The sequence below is a fragment of the Zophobas morio genome, unplaced genomic scaffold (genome assembly GCF_036711695.1).
Source record: "Zophobas morio isolate AGI-343-1 ecotype UQ-CSIRO unplaced genomic scaffold, CSIRO_AGI_Zmor_V1 ptg000007l, whole genome shotgun sequence".
Lineage (NCBI taxonomy): Eukaryota > Metazoa > Arthropoda > Insecta > Coleoptera > Tenebrionidae > Zophobas > Zophobas morio.
Genome location: NW_026972112.1, coordinates 11874638 through 11902586, shown reverse-complemented (window position 1 = coordinate 11902586; position 27949 = coordinate 11874638). Strand labels below are relative to the sequence as shown.

Sequence of the window (27949 nt, the reverse complement as noted above, 5' to 3'; positions counted from 1 at the left end):
CTTCTTTAAGACGTGATGAGTCATCATGACCTTAGAAAATGTCGTCACCTTTGCAAAATGTGGAAATTTATTAACTTATTTTCTTGGAACAATTTACCTTTTAAAGGGACTTACTCCTTGTGGTGGTTCTTTTGAAACTACTTGGTCTCATGATATTAGACATCAGATAGTTAGTTCTCCAAATCCTCGGACATTCATTTATCTCTTTTGAAGGTAACCAAAAATAAGAATTCAAAAAATAAATAAAAATTTGAGAAAATATTAACCAAAATAACAAGTTAAAAAATAAATAAAATTTGAGAAAAAATAGTACCTAATAGTAAACGTAAAGATTAAAAACAGAAATTGTGGACGGGTCAATAAAAATGGTCATACTTAAACATGCATAATTTATTTTACAATGTCGCTGAAAATATAAAACTGAAAATACTAGTTTTACATGATTACAGTAACATATCTTTAATTTTTACAGTGTTTTAATAAGAAATGATGTTTCAATCGAAATCTCTCGAATTACTAAAACTATATCTATTGCACATTATTTCTTATAACATGACTGAAGTTTGAACAGTGAATGTATTATTAATAAAAATATGCACCATATAAAATAATTCACAGTTCAGTATTGCTCTCCATAGCAGTCACTATACAATATGTATTCATCACAAATGTCATTCAAAAGGTATTTTTTCGGTTCAATGCGGTGGAGCCGAGGGATGATAACCATGCAAATCTAAGCCAGCTCGTAGTGCAGCGTGACTAGCCAGAACTCTCCCAGCTAAATCTCCAAGGGCTCTCTCCAGCTGTTGATGTTGACTCCTGACAGCAAACCTATTAACGTGAACGGGGATTGGCACTACTAGTTTACTCTTTTGTTGGCCTGTTTTTGGTTGATGAGGTCCCGCACCTAAACCCGCCTTTACTCGTTTCCACTTTGCTCTACGATTTTGGAACCAAATTTTTACTTGAACTTCGCTAAGACGTAAGGCCGACGCTATTTGACTGCGTTCTGTTAAAGAGAGGTATTTTTTTGCGTGAAATTCTCGCTCGAGTTCGAGTAGTTGTTCACTAGTAAACGCTGTACGGCGGCGACGAGCTTTCGTTGAACCAGGTCCTTCGCAGGAGCTGTCAAGGTTTTGGGCTTCCTCTGTTTCATCCTCCAGATCTGAACCTGAAAAAAATAAAGTATTTTAAAAGAAAAGACAAAAAAATACGCAGTTGAACTGTATGAACTGATGAACTGGGATATGTGATTAAATATCGACGAACGTTTTAAATTAATGTACGGTTCCAACAGTCTGCTCTAACAACAAATTTTTAAAATGGTTCTACGAATAAATCAGACGACTATACGATAAAAAATAAATACTATATATCCTGTCATTAGTAAAGCAGATTAATTATTATTTTCGTTGTGTAAATTGCACTGGTGTTCAATATATACTTATTTTGAATCATTGGTGACTAAAAATTCTATTATTTAATTGTTTCTAACTTGTTACTGTTCAGTTCATATATGGTTTGAATGGTGCCTTATCGATTCGCATCGACGAACTGATGATTAATTAAACGGACAATAAACCACTAAATACTTATATGCGTGGTTTAATTCGGTTACTTCGTGATGTTTCTGTGGCATTAAATTATATTTTTACTTCCTAGGCGTAAGCTAAGGAAGTAGATACAGTAGTTGAGTCCATCGGGCGACTTGTCATTTTCATGTTTTCTCGACGTTTCATGACTTCTAGAGTACGAAAACAGTGGTCTCCCGTCTCCGTCTGTCATGTGTCTGTCTGTCTGTCCTCTGTATCAATTTTTGTTAAACACATAATCTCCGAAATTACTACATTGATTTTTGTCAAATTTTGTATGTATATTAGGAATATCATGTACATGGTAAAACGCTAACCAAAATTTCCCTAATCATCCCCATCACCAATGAGATGACGTCGTTTATAAAATTTACAATAACAATTTTTTTTTAATTTTTGAAAATAAGGTGTACTCCTGTATTTGTGATGTATGATCCGTGTTGAGCTTTTACCCTGGACATCAAAATTTTTGGAAAAAAATGACAATTGTATAACAACAATTTAACTTCGAAATTCCAAACCGAAGCTCTGAAATCTTGCAAACGTTTTAGGGTTATCGTAATCATGGTAAATGTTTATCAAAATTTATTCGTTTGTCCCCTCTCAAAAAATTGATGACGACATCAAAATTTTGCCTAATGAACCCTCTCCGAATAATGCAAAATATTGCGACTTTTTACATGTGGTGTACTCATAGTTTTTAGAATTACCTATACAGTGTGACAAAAAAATATATATTAATGAATGAGGCAAATTATTTTTTGAATTAAATCAAGAATAACTCACTCCCTTTACCCGAAAATTAGGAAATACTGTGCTGTTATTATTAGTATTACACTGCATCTACCCAAATTGATTTAGGTGTGCTTGCAAAAATATCAATGATGTCATGACAAAATTTTGTATCTTTATTTTTACTTATAAGGGTTATTATAAAAATAAAATTCGCAAAATCAAATGTTACAATTTTTCGAGAAGCTGGATTTGCTGTAATGTACTTCAGGAGCGAAGGAAGTTTTGTCTAAATAACCTTCGACCATCTGTTTACTTACTTACTGAAAAAGTTGTTCTTTGTATAGTTTCCCCAGTTCTAATTCAGTTTTAGGATGTGTAAAAGTTAACTTCTTTAACAATAGGTTACTACTGCCGGTGATGGGCCAGTCATAAATAAGGATTTAACCAATATACTGTATAATGGTAACGGCATGGTTAAATCCTTTTATGACTGTTCCATCACTGGCAGTAGTAATTTATTGTTAAGGAAGCCAACTTTTACACAATGGGGTACAATCATAAAACCGACTTAGAACTGGGGAAACTATACATAGGTTGAAACTTATGTACGCTGTGTTGCCTATCCTTTCCATATTTAAATATGTAATTTAATTTGTATATTAATATGTTTGTTGAAATTTTAACAAAAATAGGTATGTTCGAAATTCACGAACTAAAAATAATTATCCTACCTAAATAGAAATAATTATTTATGTAACAAGTAAATAAGGCACCAAATGTTTGGACTGCATACGAAAAATGATGGCGTTTACAAAGAACATAAGTAATTCTCGATAATAATGGAGATAAAATGAAGTACTAAATTCTTAAAATGTGTAAAAATTGTTACAACATTGACCACACTGTATATACTTTGATTTTGGAATTTCACACAACTGTAAACTTCATTACTTAACTTACTACAAACAAATTGTTTTTAACTCAATGTTTATGTTGTATCTTTATGTCAAATTTATTGTAAGTTAAAAATTAGAACATACAAAATTTAATTTTATGAAAAGACAATGCTTTGCAATAAATTTAATCTTGCGATCAACTGACTCTTCGACCACACCAATGAAAACCATACGCAAAATATTAAATGCCGATTCATTTCTTTAGCATGTTCGTGATGTTTTTCATTGTTGTGACTTTGAAACTTTGACTTTTAAATAATTAAAAAATTAAAAGAAAAATATCTGCTAAACATTGTAGCACCACTTTTTCAGCTCTTGTAGTTTTTGGATTTAGTGCGTTCATTACGTGACATAACACCGTGGTCCGAAATGAAATTAGGAAAATTTCTTTATTCGTCCCTTTTGGAAAGTCGATGACTTACATAAAAAAGTACTCCTATTAAATTAAAAGTGTATTAAAAAATATGTTTCCAGTTTTGGTAATAGTTTTAAGATCTCTATTTCAGTACTCAGGAAAATTAGTGGAGCTACGCGGAATAAGCAACCCTCTAATTTAAAAAAATGTTTTACGGCTCTGGCAGGGGTTTGGTTATGGAATTTTGTTCTGGCATTTAGTCTTATTGGTTCTATTATTTTACGTTCTCTATATTTAAATTTCAATATTGTTGATATAACACAAATATCAAAAGAATATATACATTTTTTTTTCTTCAGATCTGTTAGTTTATATAAATTGTACTATTTTTTTACCCTCTTTGAGAAATAGGGGTTGCTTATTCCGGCAGGTATCCGTTGCCAGAATGAGCATTTCTTATTCAGTAGATATACAGGTACTAAAATATACAAAGTAAATCGGTCGCTAGCTTTTAGACCATATATAGGTAACCCTGGTAACTCAACAAACCTTTTGGTACAGTAATGTATGGCCAATCCTTACCTACTACTTATAATCCGAAAATCTCTGTAATTGGTAAACCTTCATTCGATTTCTGTAAATCGAATGTTACTGTAATATTTTTTATGTTTTTCTTTTTTAATATCTTGTATTGAAAGATAAACTGGGCGTCCAAATTTTAGAGATATTTAAATTGAAACAGTTTAAGCCTAGTTAATTATTTCAAAAATAAAAAAAAAAATGTCTACGTTGATGTATTGTTCTTTAATAAATAAAATATTATTTCCATATAAAACTCAATTTTATGGGCTTTTATTCCATCAAGTATGTGACATTGATATAGTTCGGAGTATAGATAACTTCTGTACTCCGAATATTTGGCTAATCCGACGGGGGGCTGGCAATTGTCTGTTCGCATTAAACATAACTATATATAAATGCTTTGACTTTTTAGAAAAAGAATATACGTTAAGGCAATCATGGGTAAAACATCTCGAAAACCATTTATTGCAACCATTTGACGTATTGTATAGGCTTTTTACTTTACCCCTATATAAATGGTTTATTAACTGTTACCGTGACTAGTTTTTGAAATCCAGTTTTAACGTCTTTTTTTATTGACATGGTGTGGTTTTTTATTAGTCAATTAAATAATATGAAATGAAATATATTATTGTTAACTAATAGTCCACATTCGAGTTGTGGTATAAAGCAAATCTGTGACTTACTGAATAAGCAGTAGATTTGTTGTTGTGTCGCAAATTCAGTTTGTGGTGACAAAATCAACTTGAAATTATTAGTTGAACAATATATTTAGCATATGAATAGGAAAAGAAAACGCTTAATTGTGCTTTTAATTAAAGAAAATAATCACTTAAAATGGGAAATTTTATTTAAATAAACCTGTGTTACTTTTCGAATAATCCAAAAACATATTCTGTGTTATAGTTGCTTCCACCGTTTCCTTTTCCAGAAGAATAGATTCTGTACACAATTTTCAAAAATGGTGTAAAAATTTCAATAGTACTTTTAGGGGTCTCCGAAACAGTAATATCCTTAAAATCTCCTCTCACTTTCCAAATTAACTATAGCGTGCCAAAACTATTCGTAGTAACATAGTGAAAATAAGTAGGAACTTTAATCATACAAGAGCGTGCCAAGGGTTTTTTCAGTATGTCCTGAATCCTGAACCTTAACATCTTGACAATAAAAATGCGATTTTTCCTTATTTTAGTAACTTAATAATTGATTTAAAAATCTTTGTATTTCGAGTTTTAACGCAAGACATGCGTATTCTTCTCTATATTTCATACCCTTTTTATCTTGCCTTTTTAGTGGCCGGTTATGACTAAAATTTATGAAATTTTATGTGGTGGTGTGTTAACAAAACCTTGGATAATTGCCTATTTCAAAACAGTTACGTAAAATTTTAAATGAATATACTTATGATTAGTTACATTCAAGTACAAAAAATACACGCTCTTATCTAATTTTTATTATAAATGAATCCACATCTACGAGGGTATTTTGAAAAATATTCAGTTTAGGTTGTTTAAATTGCACAAAACAAATTTTCATTACTATATCAACTCACAACAACATACTTAAAATGTTATGTAAAATTTGACTACGAAATATAAGCACATGGCTGTATAGTAATTAATAGAATTTCTACCGAAATCGTGAAAATCAATAAAACTGAATTACGATGAATCTATTTTTAAAAGGGTTAAAAGGTAAGGAGATTTACTAAGATATGCTTAAAACGCATGGCGATCCTGCTGTTCCTATACCACCGTAAAAAGTTCGATTGCCTCTTTCAAAATTGGTCAATTTTCGGTTGAAGATGACTAGAGATCTCGAAGACTGATTTCTGTGAATGCCACGGAAAATATTTGATTCAGTTCACAATATGATTTTGTCAGATCCTCGAGTTGGGATAAAACATGTATTTTGGAAACTAAAGATTTCCTGTGGACTCAAAATTCTCTCCTACTTGGATAAAAAATCTGCAAAGTTGAGTCCTAAATGCTTGAATGCTGATCCAAAGCGAGCAAGAGTGGAAATGTCCCTTTCTTCGTTGACCCGAATAGACGACGATCCTAATTTTTTAAACTTATTGCCATGGATGTAAGATGTAACCGGACTGTATTTCTAAGGCCCAAAGACGATACAACAGTCGATGGAATGGAGGTACTCTGATTCTTCAAGGCTTAAGAAGATTCGGGTGTTGATTACCTGGATAAAGGCAGTTCCACAACTGGAGAATACTATTCGACTTTATTAACAACTTGGCGCGACAAAATTATTGAAAAAAAAAATGCGATAAATTATCCAAACGTGTTCTGTTTTTATGAAAGAATCCGCCTGCATACAAATCGGGTATTGGAGATTTTGCAATGAATACGATTCATGATTTAGAGTTCGAAATCCTTGAATATCCCCTCTAATTCTCCGAACCCTGGCTCCCTCTGATTGTTAATCGTTTCCTCAAATGATGAGAAGTTCGAAAGGACATACACTTTCTTCAAATGAAGAAGTAAGAGAAGTCATGAAGAGATGGTTTGCAGAGCGAGAAGAAATATTTTTTAAGAAGTTTTCAAAATTGTTTCTTATTACAATTCGAGACACCTCTTAACCCTTGAAAACTAATCTAAATTTTATGCAAGTTACCATATTACCCTTAACCCTTAAACCACATACGCCAAATTATGTTGGGATCGAAAATTACTTACGGCCGACAGATCCGACATCATACTGATCAAGAAACACACCAAAGAAGCTTTTCTTATTTGCGCTGCAATTCTTAACAGAAACAATTAAATTGTATTACGAATTTCAAAAACCATTGTTGAATCACCAAAAAATTGTAAATATAGAGAACAAAACCCAAGCCTTCACTTGTAAAGCAAATGGTTTACCGTTAAGCCTACATATCGTATGACGTGCAACGTTGATATTACGGTATTTACTAAATAACTTTGCTCGTAGGGAAGCAGAATAATAAATAAGTAGAACCAGTAGAAAACAGTGTTAATCAATGTTAGCACATTATCAAAATTTAAAAAATATTTTTGACGCAGATTCGAAGACAAAAGTTAAACTCATTTGACGAATTTATTTTTTCATGAAAACCAGTATGCGAAGGATTTAAATATGCAAACGAACCGTAGGTAAAATTTTTGATAATTATGAAAATACACATTTTGGTTAGTGTTTTATCAAAGTTTACGGCAGTCTTAAACATCCTAAATTTCACGGTCATCAAACTAATAACAAATTTCTTTATCTCTGTCTTGGTAATCCCTATTTATCCAACCTTGTTTTGAGCTTTATCTACACATGAGTTGGACATCTAACCAATACGTGAATGATCCAGTAAAAATTAAGTTTATCTATGCATGTATATGAATTTCAATCAAATGTACGTACATGCTTATAATTCTAAAGAAATTGACCAGGTACTTCATAAAGAAATTATTATGCAAAAATGTTTCCGTGGCTTACACTTAATTTTTTGTCGTTATCTTATCAATTATGAGATCACGACTACTTTATGGAGAAGAACCGCAACAGTAAACATTTTTATTTGGTGAGTTTACCGACTATAAATTGATGGTGCCATTTTTTACAGACATTTTATGTTTTAGCTATATTTTAGTACATATCTAGTTCTAATGCAGGGATCTATAGATTTTTCAAGATTATCGGATTATTTTAATATGTATTATAAATCATCAGCTAGGATTTTTTAGTTAACGCCAGTAAGTATACACTCGTACATTGGTGTAACATCAAATATCATATATGTAAACACTAGGTGGACAATCATAAAGAAAAAGGAGACAGGGGAAAAATAAAAAAAGTTAAATGAGGTGTAAGAAAAATTTTTAAATCGAGAAAATCTGCTAAAGCGTCTTCATAAATCGCCACAAATTATGAGAGGGAGTGAAAAAACAGAACAGTCATATTACAATTCATGTAAACAATGTATTGCTAGGGTGGTGAATAATAAATGAATTGCATCGATAGCGTACGCAATACATATAATGTTGATCTTCCCTCAGTAAGGGGAAGAACCCTAAGTATTTATTCGTATTGATTTTGTTTTTTATTTTAGGCTGCTTATATTTTAATATTTGGCGGCTTTACGAAAGTCAAAGTTAAATTTCTAGTGATCTCGGAATAAATTGTGTAGAAAATAATGTCAAAATTTGCAACGACGCTTGACTAAGTCAACATCATGTAATTATCTAGTATTGCATTCTTGTGCCAATAAAAACATTCAAGCTAGGACGGTAAGCAACACAGTCGTTATTTCAAAGTGAATAAAATTAGTATTTTGGCAGAATTTCATAGTTGATGTAAATGCGTACAATTATACACAGTTGTGTGTTTGTGGTTTTATATACATGGTATATTTAATTTAAATCGGTTTTTAATTTTTACAAATATCAGTAGTCTGTCATGACAAAAATACAAATTATACGCCTGTAGAATTGAACAAGATAATAGCATGTTTGCGAAAACCTTTTCTTATAAAGTTTTCCTTATGCTTACAATTATAATTTATAATTATAGTTATAAGTATAAGTATTACATATAAATTGTAACAGTTATGCTGACGGCTTAGAACCTTACATTGACAAGCAGAACTGACTTTCTGTCACGCAAATTGATTCATTTTGCCCATGAATAATTTAGAAATTTTGGCTACTTTTGGCAATACAGAAGATGTACAGAACTACTTAGTGCATCAGTTAATACAAAAAGAGTTAACAGAAAAGCGTTATTCATATACGTGTGTTAAATTCAACATGAATAGCATTCCGCCAGAAAACTTTCGTTTTCTTTTTCGAATTGAAAAAGAACATATAATTAAATTACATCAAGCTTTGCAAATGCCTGCAAAATGGGTTACACCGGATGGTCATGTCATTGAAGGTTTATTATTATCTACAATCGAGAAGAAATTCCGTATTTTTAAACACTCTTCATTTATAGGTCTTGCAGGATTATGTCTCGTTTTAAGACGATTTTCTTACCCAAACAGACTAAAAGGATTGCAAAATGAATTTGGATTACATTTTTCGTCAATCAGTAAAATTTTAAAGTTTGTTGTTACTTTTATATTGAAGAAATGGGCCAAGTTATTATTAAATTTTGATAAAAACATATGGTTAACGCAAGGTTTTCTCGCAGAGGTGGCTGCCTTCGTACATAAGAAAGGTGCTCCTTTAAGAAATTGCATTGGGTTTATCGATGGTACTGCCCGGGCAATTTGTAGACCATCAAAATTTCAAAAAGAAGTTTACAGCGGACATAAAAGAATACATTGTCTGAAATTTCAATCAATCACCGTTCCAAACGGTATCATTTTACATTTAAGTCCTCCGTATTCTGGCAGACGACATGACTCTTTTATCCTTAACAATTCAAAAATCTTAGAGCAAATGAAGCTCCATTGCCCACAGTTTTGTTTATACGGTGACGAAGGGTATCCATTAGTGCAACAATTAATGAGACCATTTTATAATCATAATTTAACAGAGCAGCAACAAATGTTTAATACCAAAATGTCCAAAATACGCCAATGCGTAGAATGGAGTTTTGGTAAAATAACAACGCAATTTGCGTTTGTTGATTTTAAAAAAAATCAAAAACTTTTTCTGCAACCAATAGGTCAGTATTATATTGTGGCTGCATTACTAACGAATGCGCATACATGTTTTTATGGAAGCACAACTTCTCGATACTTCGATATAGAATCACTAGATATTATGGAATATTTTCAATAATTTCTTTTTAATCAAACAATTACCTTTAATTAATATGTTATTATTAAATAAACATTTAAAAGCTGTAATTATTTCAAAAATTATGTCAGATTTTTATTATTTAAATTTTGTGTTAAAATGTTTTCCAAAAATCTGTTTAAAATTGCATTTTTTTGTCTTTCTATTTTACGGCCCTCTTCCTCCTCTTGCCATTTTTTCTGTTCGAACTCAAGCTTAGCTTTTTTGAATTCCAACTCTTCTATTTGAATTTTCATATTATCTTGATGTTGCTTTTCTTTAAATCTTAATTGTTCTTGTTGTAGCTGACTTTCCCGTTTCATTTTTTCAATTAAATATGAAAAACTTGTTCCATCTTTAGTTCCATTTCTCGTCTTTCGTGCTGCTGCTGTATAAACCCTGCTAGATTCTTGGTTGAACCCTTCACGACCCCCACGCTCACCATCAATATCAGTGTCATTAAAATCGTCAACAGTGTGAAAAAATATTTCATTGTCCACGTCAGTGGCTTCTGTTTCTAATATTTCTTCACTATTACAACTTTCAATAGGATTGTCCAAACTTTGCAGAGCAGCTTGGCGAATTGCTTTTGCAGGCATAACCTCGTCGAATTTTTGGTCACTGCATCTTTTTTTACCCCGTTCATTTTTTTTATTTTCTATGTCAATTTGTGCCACATCTTCATATTGCGACCAGACAGTCAGAAGTTTTCTAACAGCGTCGCCCCACTCAGTCTGTATCCGTTCTTTCCCACTTTCTGTAGCTTCGTCGGCATCAAATTTTCTAAATTTTATTACTTGTTCCAACATATGATCTTTTAATAATTTGAAGCTACAGTTCTGAAAGCGCTCTCTTTCGTCTTCACTTACGACTGCATGAAGTTTTTTCCACACATCTTCTTCGTTTGTAAATTCAGTCTCGCAAAGAAGGTCGAATAATGCATTCAAACATTTTATACGTTCCCTCTCTGAGAATCGAAATCGTTTCTTTTTCAGTTGCGACATAACTAATTAAAGTTCTAAATGACACTGACTGACATTGTAGAAAAATTCTACTATTGTCAATATAAGAAGTAACGATTGTGAGTGTTATAATTATAAGACATAGTTATAGGGATAAGTGTAAGCATAAGAAAAAATGTATAAGAAAATGTTTTGCGCAAACACGCTAATGATTAACATTTAAATATCTAGGCTGCTCAATATTAATGAATAGTCCTATATTTCACATATCTATATATTTTTTTTTAGTTTCTCGTTCCAGCTCAATACTTGCAAAACTTCGTGTATAAGTAATTAGTAATTACTGAGAAACCAGTAATCACACAAATGGAAGTTAGAGAATTTTCTTTGGACCGGTATTACTTTTGACTTTGTGTAGTTTCTGGTCTCTTTATTTATTTTTTTTTTTTTTGGAAATCGGTCTACAATATTCAAGATCGTAAATATTACAAACTGAAGTTATTTTTGATGACACTTTCTAGTTTTACCATTTACCACATTAGAACTACAGCGCTTAAATTCAAGGGAATGTTTTATCGACGTGTGACGAGGTTTTGTGTTAGCGTTCCACTGGCATTAAGAGGGTTAATTCTTAATATTCGTCCAAATACTTTCAATAAATTAATAATAAAATAATTACATTTATCCAAAGTCTCATGATAAGTTTCAAAAATATTACTCGTTATTCATTTTATTATCAAAAAAAACAAACAAACAAGAAAGATAAAAATGGTCCCAAAAATTAGGACAAGAACTGATTAGAAGGGTTCTAATATAACTCATATAAAATTAAAATTACAACAAATCTTGTACTGAAGTAGACAGAATATTAACCAATTGAAAAGGAAAATTGCTATTAGATAGGGCCATATTTTTGGATGAAGTATTAGGTACATAGACCGAAAAATTAGCATTAGATATTTTGTAAATGCAATGTGATGCTGATGACTCCTTCAGGTGTTCAGTGCCAACACTAAATCTCATCATACCAAATTATTAAAGCTTCTCTCGGATCAAAAAGCTGCAATTCTAATGTGGTAAGTCGTAAATAAATTATAGTCTCATAAAAAATAAGTTTCGCAGGAGATGTACTTTTTAAACAAGATAAAAAAAACGAGATGTTAGAAAAATATATACAACGCCAAAAGTTTAGTGAATATTTTCAAACAGCTAACTGGTTTTAAAAGTAAGTTAATTAAAATAAGATTTTAACTGTGTCTATTTACCCCGTATAAAAAATTGCTAAGATCAACTCAAACTACTTTTGAGTAAATTTCATCATAAGTCCTAAGTCTACTAGCATTTTCTTAACTATAATTTGGTAACACGCTTTTAAAAATCACTCTAGAGTTTTAGTTTTATTTGCTTAAAAATTCCATAACGTAAATATTTCTTTGAAATATTTATTTTGTAAAGAACTAACAGGTATAAAATTTGGGACTACAAATTAACAAGTAAAACGCAGTTATTCATCCCCTCAGGGAAGTTGATGGCGTCATTTCAAAAAATACATCTATACTGAAAACTAATTAGGTATAATGTACGTTATAATTCGTGCTGCAATAATATACTTTTCCTTAGAACGAATTATAGAAAGTGTAAACTATAAAAGCAGCACTTAATTAAATCTTGTTTAAATTCCGGGAACGCTAGTAAATGTTTTCCTAAGTTTTTAAAAACACGTTATAGATTTGTTGTTTTCAACATTCAGAATGTTATTTTGATGGTTGTAAGGTAGGAAACAATTCAGCTAACTACTAGGTACTAAGTATATTTGAGTCACTATATTTCTCACAGCATCGAGAAAAAATAGTAAAGGTTTCTAACCGTTTTTTCCATTAAATCAGTCTATGTTCTGCATTGGAATAGTCCTGATTAATATTAATTGTTTGTGTAGAGTTAAATTTTATCCGACATTCAATTCAGAGCATGCATTTTGTATAATACAAAAATAACAACGTTGTAAACGTGAAATTATAAAGGAACCAATTCTTAGTACCCGATGAACGATACATCCTGCATTTTGAATGGTCATTTGAAGAACTACGCGTTTATGCATCTCGATTCACCGCAGCGAATAAGTTATTATCAATTTAGCATTCGCCGTTATAGCAATACACTAACTCAGGCATGCTTACTAAAATGATTCATTATGTTAATGACTCTTGTTAGCTTTACTTGGAAATGTCCCGACATGATTTTAAATTATAATCTTCGATATTAAGATACCTTAGAAAGACTGTCAGGTATTTTACAGCATATGTTGCAAACTTTTGTTGTAATGAATATTTTTACAAAATCAGGATACAACTAATAGTTTTGATAGCAGAAAAATGTACGTTTTTAGTTCTGTTATGATTCATTAAGTTAGAATTTTACGATTTATCGGAAGCAGTGACCAAGAAACGTTTTGGGTGGAGTCATGTCATTACACGATTTTTTTCAATACACGTACAAAATTTCACCATATTTTGGCGTGTTACATTTTGCTTTTGCGTTGCTTTGCATTTTGTTATGCGAATTATTTTAAAAAGTTATTGACCTAAAGTGCAGGACATTTTACGTGGCGGTAAATTTAATGGCACTGTCTGCAATGTTTCATGAATTTACAATTTCTTTCTACATTAACTAATAATGACACCAAATAATCAAGTTAATGGCATTTCATATATTGTTATACCAAACAGTGATAAAATAAAATATGCATAAAATGTGTCAATATACTTTTTAACTATTGGTTGTAATTGGGAAAATATTCAAATTTCAATGCACATATTGTACACTGCAGTAAACTTACTCTGTTATGTCTGCATGTATTCAATAGGTACATTTTCAGTACTAAACAGGTACCTTCGTCTTACAGTGATGCGTTTAGAGAGGTACAATTACATCTCAAAAACTATTAACTAAAAATAGGTACTACCACAAATTACATGTTTAGTAAATCATTAAAAAGTGCCTTTTTACATTTCTACCAAATCAATTTGCAAGTTGAAACTTATCAAATATACCTACTTCAAATTTGTGTAATGAACATACTAATGAAAACACATGCAACACAATAACAGTACATGGTTAGAATACGTACAACAAAAATGGACAATTAATAGAGGTAACGAATAAGTTTTCGATAATTCGTCGGAAGATTCAAAAAGTGTGGCAACGCTGTTTAGATTTGCAAGAAATATTGATACTCCAACAAAAATACTATCTGAGAATGAAAAATGGTAGCAATTGTAATCGTAAATTATTTTTTAAACGCTGTTACAAGAAAACTGAATTAACATTTTCATCATGCTATCGATTGTCGTTGTATCGACGATTCATTTAGTTTTCTGTACAGTTAACTTCCAAACCTAATTTTAGATCATTAGTGATCAGAAGTTTTTAGCAGGAACACTAATAATAACATCATTAATAGAAAGGAGAAATAACAAGATTCCTGTGGCATTTTAAATGTACATAGATGAAATAGCTTTTGAATAGAAGGTCTGATATGCCACAACTTGTCCAAGATATAAGAGTTAGTAATAAAACAATCAAGTGAAGACAGAGTTAAACTAAATGTCTAGGGTTAAACGATTAATCACGAATTGTTTTTTCCAGGTATCTAAAGTTGTCTAGATAAATATATCTTTTGTACAGAAAGCTAACATTTTGAAAAAAATACCCAATAAACTAAAAAGTTTGTAGTTAGCTGTATGTGTGTATTGGCCATATACTCGTACACCAGGCTGATAAGGTCGATGATTCGATGTCATAGTCTGGTGGGATTAAAAAATGAAAATCTGGTCTGCTGACAAAACCTTTTTGACTAATTAGCAATGTCTCGCTATCATTGGGCAAATATACTTATTATTGTTTTTTAGAGAAACTTAACCTACGTAATAATATAGAGAGTATTAGTAATTTCTTTGCCGTATTCTTGATACAAGTCAAAACTATAAAAAATGCTAGTTTATAATTTGAGATTATTAGAATGTGGTGTCGACAGACTCCTATACTGTCATCGACAAATCGGCATGTCAACAGCATGACAGATGACAGCTTAAAATGACAGAATCACCATAATGGCAACAAAAAATATCAGTTGCCAAAATAGGCGGAAAATAGGAAGGATAGAGATATATTCTTGATTCAATTGCTACACATGCAAGATCCAGTCACATTAGGTGAATCTACATATTGGAAAACTGCCAAGCTTCGCTGGGGGTTTTACAATCTAGCAGACATACATCAAAGCTCGAATGAGAATGGAATACAAGATTTAACTGCGCGCAAAAAAGTTATGCTTTACTGGATCCTATATCGGTCACAAAGGAAACGAAAAAGCTGACTCTCTGGCCAGACAAGGCTCTGTGAGAATCTTTGTAAGTACGGAGCCAACTCTGCTCATTCCAAAAAATGTCCATTAGAAACATCCAAAGAGTACATGACTGTCTACAAGAATGACAGAGTTTAAACATGTCGAAGGTACCTAATGAAAAGAGCACAGAAACGATCTTAGTAATGTGACCATAGCCGTAAAGGAAATTTTCCCCAACTAGTTCTACCACCATGAGTGGATAGAATCTCGTACTAAACATAAGTGTAACTTCTGAAAGTACATGCAAATGTGTTTACGAAAATGAAACTCCTGAACATAAGGTGTTTTCTTATCAAGCAGTCTCTAGGACACGACAAACTGATGAACTTAAAAACGATGGAATCACAAAACATTCGGAATGCACCTATAAGTTATATACCGGGTTTGACAATGAACCAGCAATAGTGGGGATAATATAATATTGTTACGTTCAATGGGTAAATAAAATCTTAATAACTCGAATTTATACGACTGATTATGATTACACAGGGGCTATGTACAAAATAATTCCGGCGCAACTGAATTCGTTCACTGGACTTCTCGCTGACTGAATCAACTGAATAATCCCTCGTTTCCAAAGGTGGCCTCTATTTAAACCCATACTTGTTCTAGATGTGCGGCGCTCGGGATCTTTCCGAATTGCCGTTCGCGACTTTCACGTATAGGTTTTTCTCTAGCGAACGCCGCTTCGTTCGATGTCATTGACGACAGATCTGAAAGTTCTCGACGGCCCATAGGCGTCGTACCGGGGCGGCCATATGTTGAGACACAATTCTTCCTATTTGGGCCTTGGTAAAACATTTATTTATATATGGCTTAAACTCAAAAAGTATTAAAAGTATTAAAAATCTTATTATTCTAGTCTTTTTAATCAGCAGGTACATTCAAACTTGGTATTTATTTATCCGTCAGTTCTAAAAAAGTCGAAAGTAATTCCTATCCTCAACAAGGTGATTCGAAACTACTTAATAATTATAAACTCATTTCTATAACTCCCATATTAAGTAAAATCTTTGAAAAGGGCCGTCAAGTTCAATTGACACACTATCTCGAAATAAGTAATCTTTATTGTAAAACACAGCTGGATTTAGGAAAAACAAATCTACATTACTTGTTGCCTCTCATCTCGTTTCAAAAATTAATTATGCTTTGAAAAATAATATGAGTACCTATGTATATGATGGGTGCTTTGTTTTGTGACTTGTCGAAAGCATTTGACTGTTTGCCTGTTGAATTGCTAATACGTAAACTGGTATCATACAACATTGTCGGATCTGAATTGAATTTGCCAACATCTTATTTATCAGGCAGATGTCAGTCAGTGGCACTAGAGAACAATCATTCAACTAATCTTGAAATCCCTTTTGGTGTTCCTCAAGGGTCGATCCTTGGCTTGGGTGAGCCATGGCCCAATTAAAAACTTTGAGGCCCACCCTGGTGTCCACTCCAATTTTTCTAGGAACACTGATGTAAATTTTTAACTTGTTTTGTAATAAAATCGCGGAAATATTTTTTTTACTTCCTGCAAATGAAGCGGTGACCTTAAATGAGGTTTTCACACTCGGGAAACTTAATAGCGACCATAAAATTATCGAACTGACATGTTATGGAGACGGCGACACACAGCTTATTATAAACTAGTCTAAACAAATGCAGTGGTTGAATAGTCAAGATGGCTTATTTTTATTATTTTTAAGAAAAAATTGCACACGTGCACCCACATTGTTTTGGATTTAAAAATCAGTTTCTTTCGAGATTCAGAACCGCGAAGCGGGGGCCTTCAACTTCAAAAGCTGTACTACAGGAAATATAGATTAAAGATGAGGATAAGGAACGGCATGAAGTTGAAGCGGACGTATCTCTTTTGAGTGATGTGGAAATCGATGATGGGGAGGAAAAAGATGATTTGAAATCTGAAGACGAAATCGATGTATCAGAACTAACATTACCAACACCTTTACCATTCTACGTCTCTCAAGGCACCGGGACCATCTGATGAATGAAAATTCGTTTCCGATAATTTAAAGACGAGTGGTACATACACTTTGGCCGTGGTTGGACTGGAGTATAGTGCTTTAACCGATTCGGCATTTTGTTTTTGTTGCAGATATTTTTCTGTGCGTAATGATGATAATTCCGTGTTTGTGAATAGGTTTTAAAAACTGGAAACGAGCTTTGGAAAAAGAGGCAGGTTTTAAAAGACATGAAGCAAGTCAAAATCTTCAAATGTAAGTAGAGTATGGCTTAGTAAATGAAGCCCATTTGGCATTGGTTAAAGAAAACAGAACTCAAGGAATAGGTCAACGTGGGCATCGCGAAAATGAAACTAGCGCTAACAAAGGGATTTTTTTGGAATTATTAAATTTTCTTTCAAAATATAACGACCTTGTTAAAAAGAAAATTTCTGGCGAGGAAAATATCAAAACAGCAAAATATACAAGTCCAAAAATTTTAAATGAAATTTTCCAGATATTGTACAAAATGATTTTAAAGCAAACTTCTTCCGAGGCCGAGCTAATAGCCCTGTGTGTTCATTAATTGACACTTTAAAAAAAGGAGAGAAGAGGACTTCTCTGAATTTTCTTAAATATGTGCCGAAACAGAAAAAATGTGTCAAGAAAATAACACAGACTTAGCAAGCAATGTAGAAACAAGGAAAAAATCTAGAAGAAAAATTCCAAAAAAGTAAAAATATTGTTGACCAAACCATACAAGATATACAATTAAATTCAAAAGATGACTTTAGGATCCATATATTTTTCCCCACTATCGATCTCATAATGTCTGAAGTCGAAAATCGTTTGGCCAAACGAGACGCATTATTGATACTGTTGCAGTTTTGCACCCTAGCAATACTTTATTTTTAAATTTTGACGCGTTAACCCTTTATCCACTTTTTATCAGAGTAATTTGGATTTGTTCAAATCAGAACTTATATTACTTCCAGCGACGTTGACAAGGTATGAAAATGAAAAACCTTTGGCCCACCCTAGAATTTCATGCTAGTTTCGCCACTGACCTAGTGAACCACAAGTGATTTGGTTACTGAAGCAGTTAAACCACTTTGTAAGACACCAATTATCGTTTCAAATTATTCTAGATGACCTTTTCCTCATCTATGTTAACGACACTCACAGTACTTTTTCAGATGATGAACTAGTCTTATACGCAGATGATGCTACTTTTTCAACATCAGATTATAACGTTATTAAACTACAACACACACTAGAAGAAAAAGAATGTTGTCTAACATATTTACTTGTTGATGTTGTTCTTCTGTCTCTATATTATGCACACATTCATTCTAAATTAACACATAGCATTTTAGTATGGAGTAGACTTTTTAAAATGCAACATCGTACAGTTAGAACCATGTGCAGTCTAGCTTATCAACGATTGCGTTACATTACCTTGTTGCTGCATCTTCACATTCTTAATCTATGTAAAGCAACATTTAAATGACTATTCCCTGCGTGGTGCAACACAATCTTCTACATTACGAAATATCCACGACTTACATGGGTACATCGTTTGACCAGGAGTCGCGCTATAGTGTTACCAATTGGTGGTTAAATTCTATAATAAGCTGCCGAATCAGATAAAATATCGTAATTTGAAACAATTTAAAACTGCTGTAAAATTATTTCTTCTCGATAAAGCATACTATACCTTTCACAATTACTTAAATGATGATAATTATTGTTGACGGGTGTTAGTGCCTCTAGCGGGGACCTGTTTCACCCCTCTCCACCCGTAAGGGTGGGAGCCAGGGCCACCACCACCTTCGAATACAGGGAACATTCATTCACTATTCATCATTGACTCTTCAAGCACTCTTTAAGCGGTTAACATAGTCTTTATATTCAATCTCTGGACCTAACGGTCATAATATCATACTCGCTCTAGAACACACTTGTTATTTATTTAATAAAACTATAAAAACGACTGTCCGCTGCTCTTATTCATAATCCATCAAACTTAACATGGTCCTTCGAGCCGGATCAGCGACAGAAAATCAGTAACAGTGATAAGTGATAAGTGTAGTTCGAAAAATCATCATCGCTTGGAATTCAACATTCCACCTAATTCATCAAGTATTCAAAAATCGGTAACGGCCGCGAGTGCAGTGCAAATCATCGAGGGTCATTCATCTAGAAACTCAGGTAGGCTTTAGTTTTGTCCATTTTGCGTAGTGCATTATTCTCGTACTGACGATGTCGAATAACAAATCTCTCTGGAAATTTACCGTTCTTGTTAATGATATACATTCACATGCGGAGTTCATCTCGGAAGTCACAAACCACCAAAAAATAGGCGAGTTAAGATGCAGGTTGGAAGATTTGAAACGGGTACAATCTAACGTACAAAATCTTATAGTTGAACATAAATCGGAAATCGTGGTATTTTTAGATGACACGAGTAGCAAAGAATCTAACAAACCCGCAGTTTATAATCTCGGACCCGTGCAAAGTTATATCCGTGAAATATCGGAATTATATACTGCTCTAATCAAAAAAGCCGATTTGTTGTATCATCTTCCTTTCCCGAATTCGTTTAACGTAAATACTAACAATGCTCATCTCGAAAAACGTTGTGAAAATCTAAAACCCATAAAAGTGGACAACATGCTAAATGGAGAACCCATTAAACTTCATAAGACTACCAATGCTCCGGTTAAGGTGCGGTTTACCCCTGCACTATTCATTAAGTATAAAACTATCGATAACAAAAAAGTCATTATTTCAGAAACGCATAAGTTAATACCGAATTCTCACAAATTATTATCAAATTCAATATCCAACAAACCGAAAAATCATCCTGATAATAATTCTTGCAACTCTGTGGGCATGTCCCAAACTAAGATAGATAGCACATCCAATCCAAAATCAGACACCGCGTTGGTTCCAATAAAAAATCCTACAGATAATTTGAAAGATTGTAGCTCATTATTGGATACCGGTAAACAATGTGAATCCAAAACCAAATATTTGGGTAAATCATTAAAATCAAACACAAACAAGGTACAAGTAAGCAATAATCAATCAATCCCGTCTTTTATATGTTCCCAAATGCACAACATATTCAATTGTACAAATTTTTTAAGTTTAACGCCCAACGATAGAGTGGAACAAATAAAGAAAAAGAATCGTTCTTATATGCAGCATTCATTAGTCACGACATCACAAATTTCGTAGGTACTAAGCGCAAGCTAAGCGAATTGCTATTAGGGAAAGAATTTCAGAATAAGCTAAAACCAGAAAATATCAAATGGAGTTTAATTCCTCCGCGTGGGCCCAATTTTGGTGGTTTGTGGGTAGCGTGGATTAAATCCGTAAAAACTCACAGCCAGCGCATTATCGGATACAACCATCTAACGTACGAGATGATGTATGCGCTTTTGGTCAGGATTGAAGCTGTCCTGAATTCGCACCCTGTGACGCCGCTTTCCATCGACGTTACTAATTCAGCCGCACTGACTCCGGGCCATTGTCTTGTTGGCCATCCATTGACAACTCCAGTAGAAAAGGAATACACTACTATTCCTGTCAACATCCTTTCCCGTTGGCAATTGAGTGAATCCTGCCTCCAACATTTCTGGAAGCGCTGCAGGGGAGATCCAGGTGGCAAACCCTCTCAAGAAACGTTCCCGGCACTGGAGCGCTGGTACTACCGATCAAAGAAGACAACCGGCTCCCGTTGCGGTGGCGATTACAACGAATAGTGCAAGTGCATCGGGGCAAAGACGATCTTGTTCGCGTAGTGTTTGTGCAGTGTCGAAATTGCATCATAAAGTGCGCCAATTCGGAAACGGCATTTCCATTTACTAATACGGGTTTTGGTTATCTACACACTATTGTAAATAAAGTTTTTCCACTCGTATTGTACCTGATAAAGAGTTGTAAATCTCTCTTTCAGGTGTATTCCATGTATAAGTAATTCATTCTTATTGTATGTGGGCAAGTGTTGTAAATCGCTATTCTTAGTTTATTGCCCATATTGTATAATCACTGTGAATCCATTCTATACAATGTTAATTGTAGTAAATCTTACTCATGTATTCTGATTCGAATTGATCATTACGATATCATGTTACCACTCTAACATTCTATTATTTTGGTATTAAAACAGTGTAATTGTTTCAAGGTGGGGGGTATGTTAGTGCCTCTAGCGGGGACCTGTTTCACCCCTCTCCACCCGTAAGGGTGGGAGCCAGGGCCACCACCACCTTCGAATACAGGGAACATTCATTCACTATTCATCATTGACTCTTCAAGCACTCCTTAAGCGGTTAACATAGTCTTTATATTCAATCTCTGGACCTAACGGTCATAATATCATACTCGCTCTAGAACACACTTGTTATTTATTTAATAAAACTATAAAAACGACTGTCCGCTGCTCTTATTCATAATCCATCAAACTTAACAACGGGTGTTAGCACTTTTGTATTAGCACAAATACGTAACATTATCATTATTATACTTCACAAAATCACGCGGATAAAACTTATAGTCAATAATATCAGTGGTCAGCCAATTTTATTATAATGGTATTAGATCGTAGTTTGCATATTCACACAAACATTTCTATAAAACTTAATAACCTTAGAATGTAAGCATTTAGCATTTCGCTATAAATAATAGGTACTATAAAACTGAGAATGATGAAACAGGTGAGAAAGTGAGTTTAAGAACCAGATAATGGTAGGCAGATATTCAACTGATGATTTTCTTGTTTACATGGTTCTAATGTTTTGTGGGATTGGTCAAAAACTGTAGAAATATGTTGACGATCCTGAGTACTTTTTCGCAGTTTTAGAGTAAATTTATAAACATCTGATTAGTCGTTGAGAATAACCTTTAAGATTGGTGTGAAGTAGGTATTCGTTGAAATAAAACCACGTAATCCTTGGATTCTTATAACGTACAGAGAGAATTCTGAAAAACTTGAATTACCATCAGCGGTCGCTTTATTTTGTTCTGCCCTCTGACTATTAAAGATATTTAACTCTTTTGGACCCAAGAATGATTTTGGTTTTCTTTCGCCGTCCCATAAACTCATGTACAGTTTCTGTAAGCTAATTCGAAATTTGTTGTTGATGAAGTAGTGAAGTTTAAACACTGATAACTAGGTTTCAAAATTTGGTTTTATTTTGATTACTGAACCTGTTCTAATCGCCCTTGGAAATTTTTAGTTTCCATGAATCAGTGCATGTAGATCTTGACATCCGTTACAATTTGGTACAAGAACCTATTACGATGATTAACAATTTGACAAAATAAGTGAAACACAACTATTAAGGTTGCAGGAAATACCTGCTAAAAGTGATACTAAATTTATATTAAAGTCACGACTATAATTACAGACATTAATAAAGTTCATTGTCAGCGACATTTGTATACGAAGTCTGCCACCCTATAAGGAAATCTGAAGATATATTTTTAATTCCCAGACATAGACCAAGGAAATATTGTAATATGGGTACTGTGACGAATGTTTAATCTCGTATTTTTGCCTTTTCTGTTGTATCTTCTATTTATGTGTATCAAAGATGTTATTAAATATAAATAAATAATGTCCGAAATTACTGGACTAGTTACTCTGAAATTTTAAATGTGCTTTAAGATTTACCACCAAAAATTTGGCATGATTTCAAAATTTTCAGAATTAAATCTAGCTTGAAATTTATATATATTGTAATAACATGTTCCTTTATCTGCGGTTTAATAATATGTAGGTATTTTTAACTTTTCGCACTCCAGTCACCATGAAAAAAATAACCTTCATAAAACGAAACTTTATCTTGGAACGAAGGTACACGACGGACCCCTTTGACATCTCAGTAAGGTACTAATAATTAAAACGTAGAATTGGGATGCAGATAAGTACCTAACTAGTAGAAATTTTAACGGCCCATATTAATAATAATCGATGAGAAAAAACGAAAAACCACATGGCATTAAAAACTGAAACGAACACGTATCCGTGTAAAAAAAGGAAGCTGTATAACCAGATAAGCACGTATCTAACCTATAAGTAGATTAATTCAATGGAAAACTAAAAAAAAAATTGGTCGAAGTTTATTTCGACAGAACTTCCCTCGCCCCTGAAGTACAATAAAACATATCTAGCTTTTTCGAAAAATTACAAAATTTCATTTTGCGAATTTTATTTTTTTTTAACATGTTTCACCCTTCGAAATCTTCGAGATAAAACTGATAAATGTGCGACTTTTTCTCCTTTTGGGATTGAATCTGTTGTCTGTAAAATAAAAAAATATATCTGAGAGCGAGGACAAATACACTGGTTCTACAGTGCACATGCACAGTAGGTACATGTTACGTCGTGAAGCTATTCACATGCATAACATTCGTTCTTTTTCAGTCTAGTAATGCAATAAAAGATGCGCTTCCTTTGTTAATATACGCACTGTTTGCGTAAGACAGGAAACGACACTTTTTTCCGGATATTCTAGTCAATTATTCTTTGCCGACAAAAGTTAAGTAGAAATACGTTCCCAGATTTAAAACAACTTTTTGTTCGTCTTTGGTGTAGGTCTGTTTAATTTGAGGATATCCCTTTTTGAAGCAGATATACTTATTGTATTTTGTACTTGGTAAGCAATTATTATTATAAAATCCTTTTGACACACTGTTAATTTTTCGTTTTTTTCAAAATTTATAGAATGCGAAAATCTGCCTCTCATTATCGTCTGTCTATAATCTGTTGCTTACTAACGATTGTATTGAACATAAAATCTCCGTAACTACTGGATTGATTATTGTAAAACTTCAGTGTACTTCAAGAATATCACTGATGGTAAAACATTAATCAAAATTTGTCTGTTCATTCCTACAAAAAATTTGAAGACGTCATGTTAAAATTTTGTTAAGTAGATTAAATCTCACTCAAAATTTGCATTATAATGTAGGTCTTTGCCTGGAGTTAAATAATATTTGCGTCTCTTTAGCGATACGCCTATGAGTTGTAAAAAATAAAATTATTTAAATCAAATTTTATAGTTTCAAAAATTTCAGCATAACACTAGCACTGATGCAACGATTTCAGGACGTCTGTCAAATTATTTATTAAAAAATGTCTAAGAATGCAATGTTATTTGTTTTTTGTTTATAAAGGATGTCTTAAAAAACCAAAGAATGAAGAAATTTATTTACATCTAGTTGATTAAACCAAAACCGGTTCATTCACTTTTCCTGAAATTTTTGTTAATAGTATTATATAAATTTATTTAAGAAGCTAGATATATTTGTTTAAAATTTTTGGTATGATGCTAACATTGTTTTAGTGTGTTGATCCAAACTATTAAAAAATATTTTTTATAAATACAAACATATAAATATATTGACGACAACATGCTTTGTCTAGTGCTTGGAAGTCAAAATAAACAAATTACGAAGAAACTTTGTTTAAAAAAAATAAACACTAAAAATTCTAATGTCCCAAACAGTTTCAGAATAGTTACTTGTTATGGTCCAAATTATATTGTCAGTCGCTATAAGTAATGTTAATAACAATCAGTTTGTCAAATTGCATTCAAAATTTTTTGTTTTAATTTACTTTATATTTTATGAATATTCTACAGCTACACAACTATATTCAAGAAACATAAATATAATTAAATAAATTTACTGTATCTACTTACTTTACTTTTACTGTAATTGACACAAAATTTATATTAATTATTGTTTTCGGTAGATAAACAAAAAAAATGTTAATTTTAAATGCAAAATAATGATAAACCTTAAGATTTATAATTAATGGACAGATTTTTGAACCAATGACGTAAATTCAAACCTGAATTCAACTGCTATAAACTATTTAATTAAACTGCGAAACTGATGTGGCAAATTAGTTCACAACAACCAAACGACGTTAGTAAAACAAAGTTCAAACTCGCCTTACAAACAGACTCGTAATGTCATATTGTAAAAATTGTTGTTCTAATTAAATTTATGGTATGGCATTAAAGGGTGAAATGGCATGATTGTTTGCATCAATAAGAAAAATAGAAATAAAAATTATGAAAGTAAGTATGAAAATCTTTTCTAATTAATGAAATTCTATTAGCAACTAAAATAAAATAATATGTACCTAATTACTTTAAAAAAAACACAATTTGTTGTTTATAGATTTTTGAAAATGAGTGGCCTTTCTTTGTTTACGAACCTTCTTTTTGGCTTCTTCTAGATAAGTCTTGAGCAAGATCCATGTCCAAACTTCCATCGGAGTCTGTGTCTCTATTGTTCAACTGATAATGTTGCGGTAGCGCTAAATTCCAAGCAATATTCGTACTTCTTTTAGGCCCACTGTCACTCATTAAAGCCTCGATAGAAAACGGTTTAGGCACAGGTTTAGTCAAAGTTTCACTAATTGTTGTTACAGGTTTAATAATCGTTTCACTAGATGGTAGTTCCATTTTTAAATCAGTATCAGTAATACTACGTAGATTTTTAAATTTATAGTATCATATTACACTACGGATATTGTTAACTTGACGTAAATTGCTGTCGGGTTAATTTGATAGTAATTTACAACCGGATAATTAACCAATTTAGAACGTCACTGCTTTCGTATAAAAAGACGCAACGATACTGAACGTTAAAACTACTGCGACTTTCTCAACTTCTGCTCGGGGTGAAGAGATGCTTTGGGCGTATTCTTGTTTTAAACTCCTCCCTAGTTAGTCTGTTGGTTCTAGTGCGACCAATCGCGTTTGCTCAATCAATGTTACTAGTAAATCTGATAGCAATATTAATTACTCGAGTTAAAGAAATTTATTGTTACGTGCTCCAATTTAGCGACGCTTCGAAACCGGTTTTGTTTTTAAGCGCATTTAGGACGATTTGCATAGAACGCTAATGAGGGAAAGGTTGCAAAAGACGAGTTATTTATTTCTTTGAGCTTAATTTAGAATTACAAGTAAATGTAAAACAAACTTATTAAAGAAATATTACACATGATTCATAGCCTGATGTTAACCTCTTAAAATATTTGTATCTGAATAGTATAAGTTTATAAACTCTAAAATATAAATCTACAGATAAGTATAGTTTCATATTATTTATAATGTCAAGAATTTAAGAAATACGACGTAACAGGAAATTATTATTCGATATTACGTATACTGTATACTTCTAAGTATTTCTTATTTGATTACATTATAAATTAAATTAAAAAATAATATAACAGTATGTAAGATAAATGATATGTCGCATTCTAATCGTACGGTACTAATTTTTTATTGTTTGAAAAATTATAAATGTCTACTTATTTATTTTTTTATACTACTTATAATACTTAGAATATTGTGTGCAACCGAAAGTAAAGTACATAGGTACACAAAAATTACTCAAAACTTTAAAATAAATTAATTAATTAATTAAATTTTGTCGTATAAATACATAATCAAAGTCATTTTCTACATTTCAAACTTCCTACCTACATACCTACCTATAATATATAACTTTGAAACAATTTCAAAACAGAATGTAAACTCCAGTTTAAAGAATACAATTAATGCAACGAACAATTTTTTTGCACAATATATCGGCTGTTCATTTAAAAAAGTCATCAAGTTGGCGTTGCTTTTTTGATAGAAGAAAACGTAGAGGAAAACGCATGTGTTTTATTAATCATCATCGACTAAATTTGAGGTTAATTGTAGACATACTTCACAACGTTTACAAAAAATCAAAGCCAACTTGATGACTTTTTTAACTGAACGGTATGTAGTTACAGACAATATCTCTACCTAATCTTTTCTCCTCAATTTTCAGGTTGATGATAAAATTCATGAATGGGATCTCTTAATATCTGTGTATACTGCGCAGATGCTGTGGTAGGGATACCCAACCCTTATCACTTTTCAAATCAGTAAATGAGAAAATGGTCGCAGACTCCTGATGCAGATATAGCAACTTATAAACACGAGGTAGTCGTGTAGGTAGTAGAAATTTACATTACACACATTAATTGGTTCCTCGAGTTAGATTCAAGCACGCACCCATTTGGGTACTATATCGAGACAGTTGAAGGTCGCCCAACAAATATGGTCCTTTGAACCGGATAAACATTTTGGTTGGAGAGCTATCGAACAAGGTCTTATTCCCATATATTTTAGGATAAAACTAATTCTGAATGAACCATATCACTATGGGTATTTTCAGTTGTACGTAATTAATAATAACAAAATGAAAATTTAGGGAAAGTCGTTGATACATACAGAGTGGATACTTAATTCTTATCATACTTTATTTTTAATTTACTGTAAAAATACATACAAGTTTCTGCATTTTTAGAAATAATAGAAAAAGTGAAATATATTTAAAAATATATCATTTCTCGCCGTTCGATTAAGGTTAATTTAACTCGTGATAAGTAGGTGTTTATGCAGTAGGAGCGAGAGAAGTTAGGGTTTCCATTCAGTTTGATAAGGTAAACTGTAATGTACCAAAGAAATGCAGAAATAGTTTGTGCTCTATGGGCAGTGGGGGCAGCTGAAAATACAAAGACTAAAGATATAGTGATATCTAGATATAGTTTGGCTCAAGATATAGTGTGTTTATGACTAAGACTTCATAAGCAGTT

The 27949-nt window shown here is 32.4% G+C and overlaps 1 protein-coding gene and 1 long non-coding RNA gene across 2 annotated transcripts; one reads left to right on the top strand and one right to left on the bottom strand.

Annotated features, from left to right (window-relative positions):
• Positions 1–447: 447 nt before the first annotated feature.
• On the bottom strand, positions 448–25936 carry LOC135124121 (homeobox protein GBX-2-like). Its single transcript, XM_064048988.1, has 2 exons — positions 25529–25936; positions 448–1171 (listed from the first exon to the last, which is right to left on the bottom strand). The coding sequence occupies exons 1-2, from the start codon at positions 25776–25778 to the stop codon at positions 696–698; spliced, it is 726 nt and encodes a 241-aa protein (XP_063905058.1). The 5' UTR covers positions 25779–25936; the 3' UTR covers positions 448–695.
• On the top strand, positions 7608–8178 carry LOC135124120 (uncharacterized). Its single transcript, XR_010279762.1, has 3 exons — positions 7608–7770; positions 7829–7942; positions 7999–8178. It is a non-coding gene; the product is annotated as an uncharacterized LOC135124120 (long non-coding RNA).
• Positions 25937–27949: the final 2013 nt, after the last annotated feature.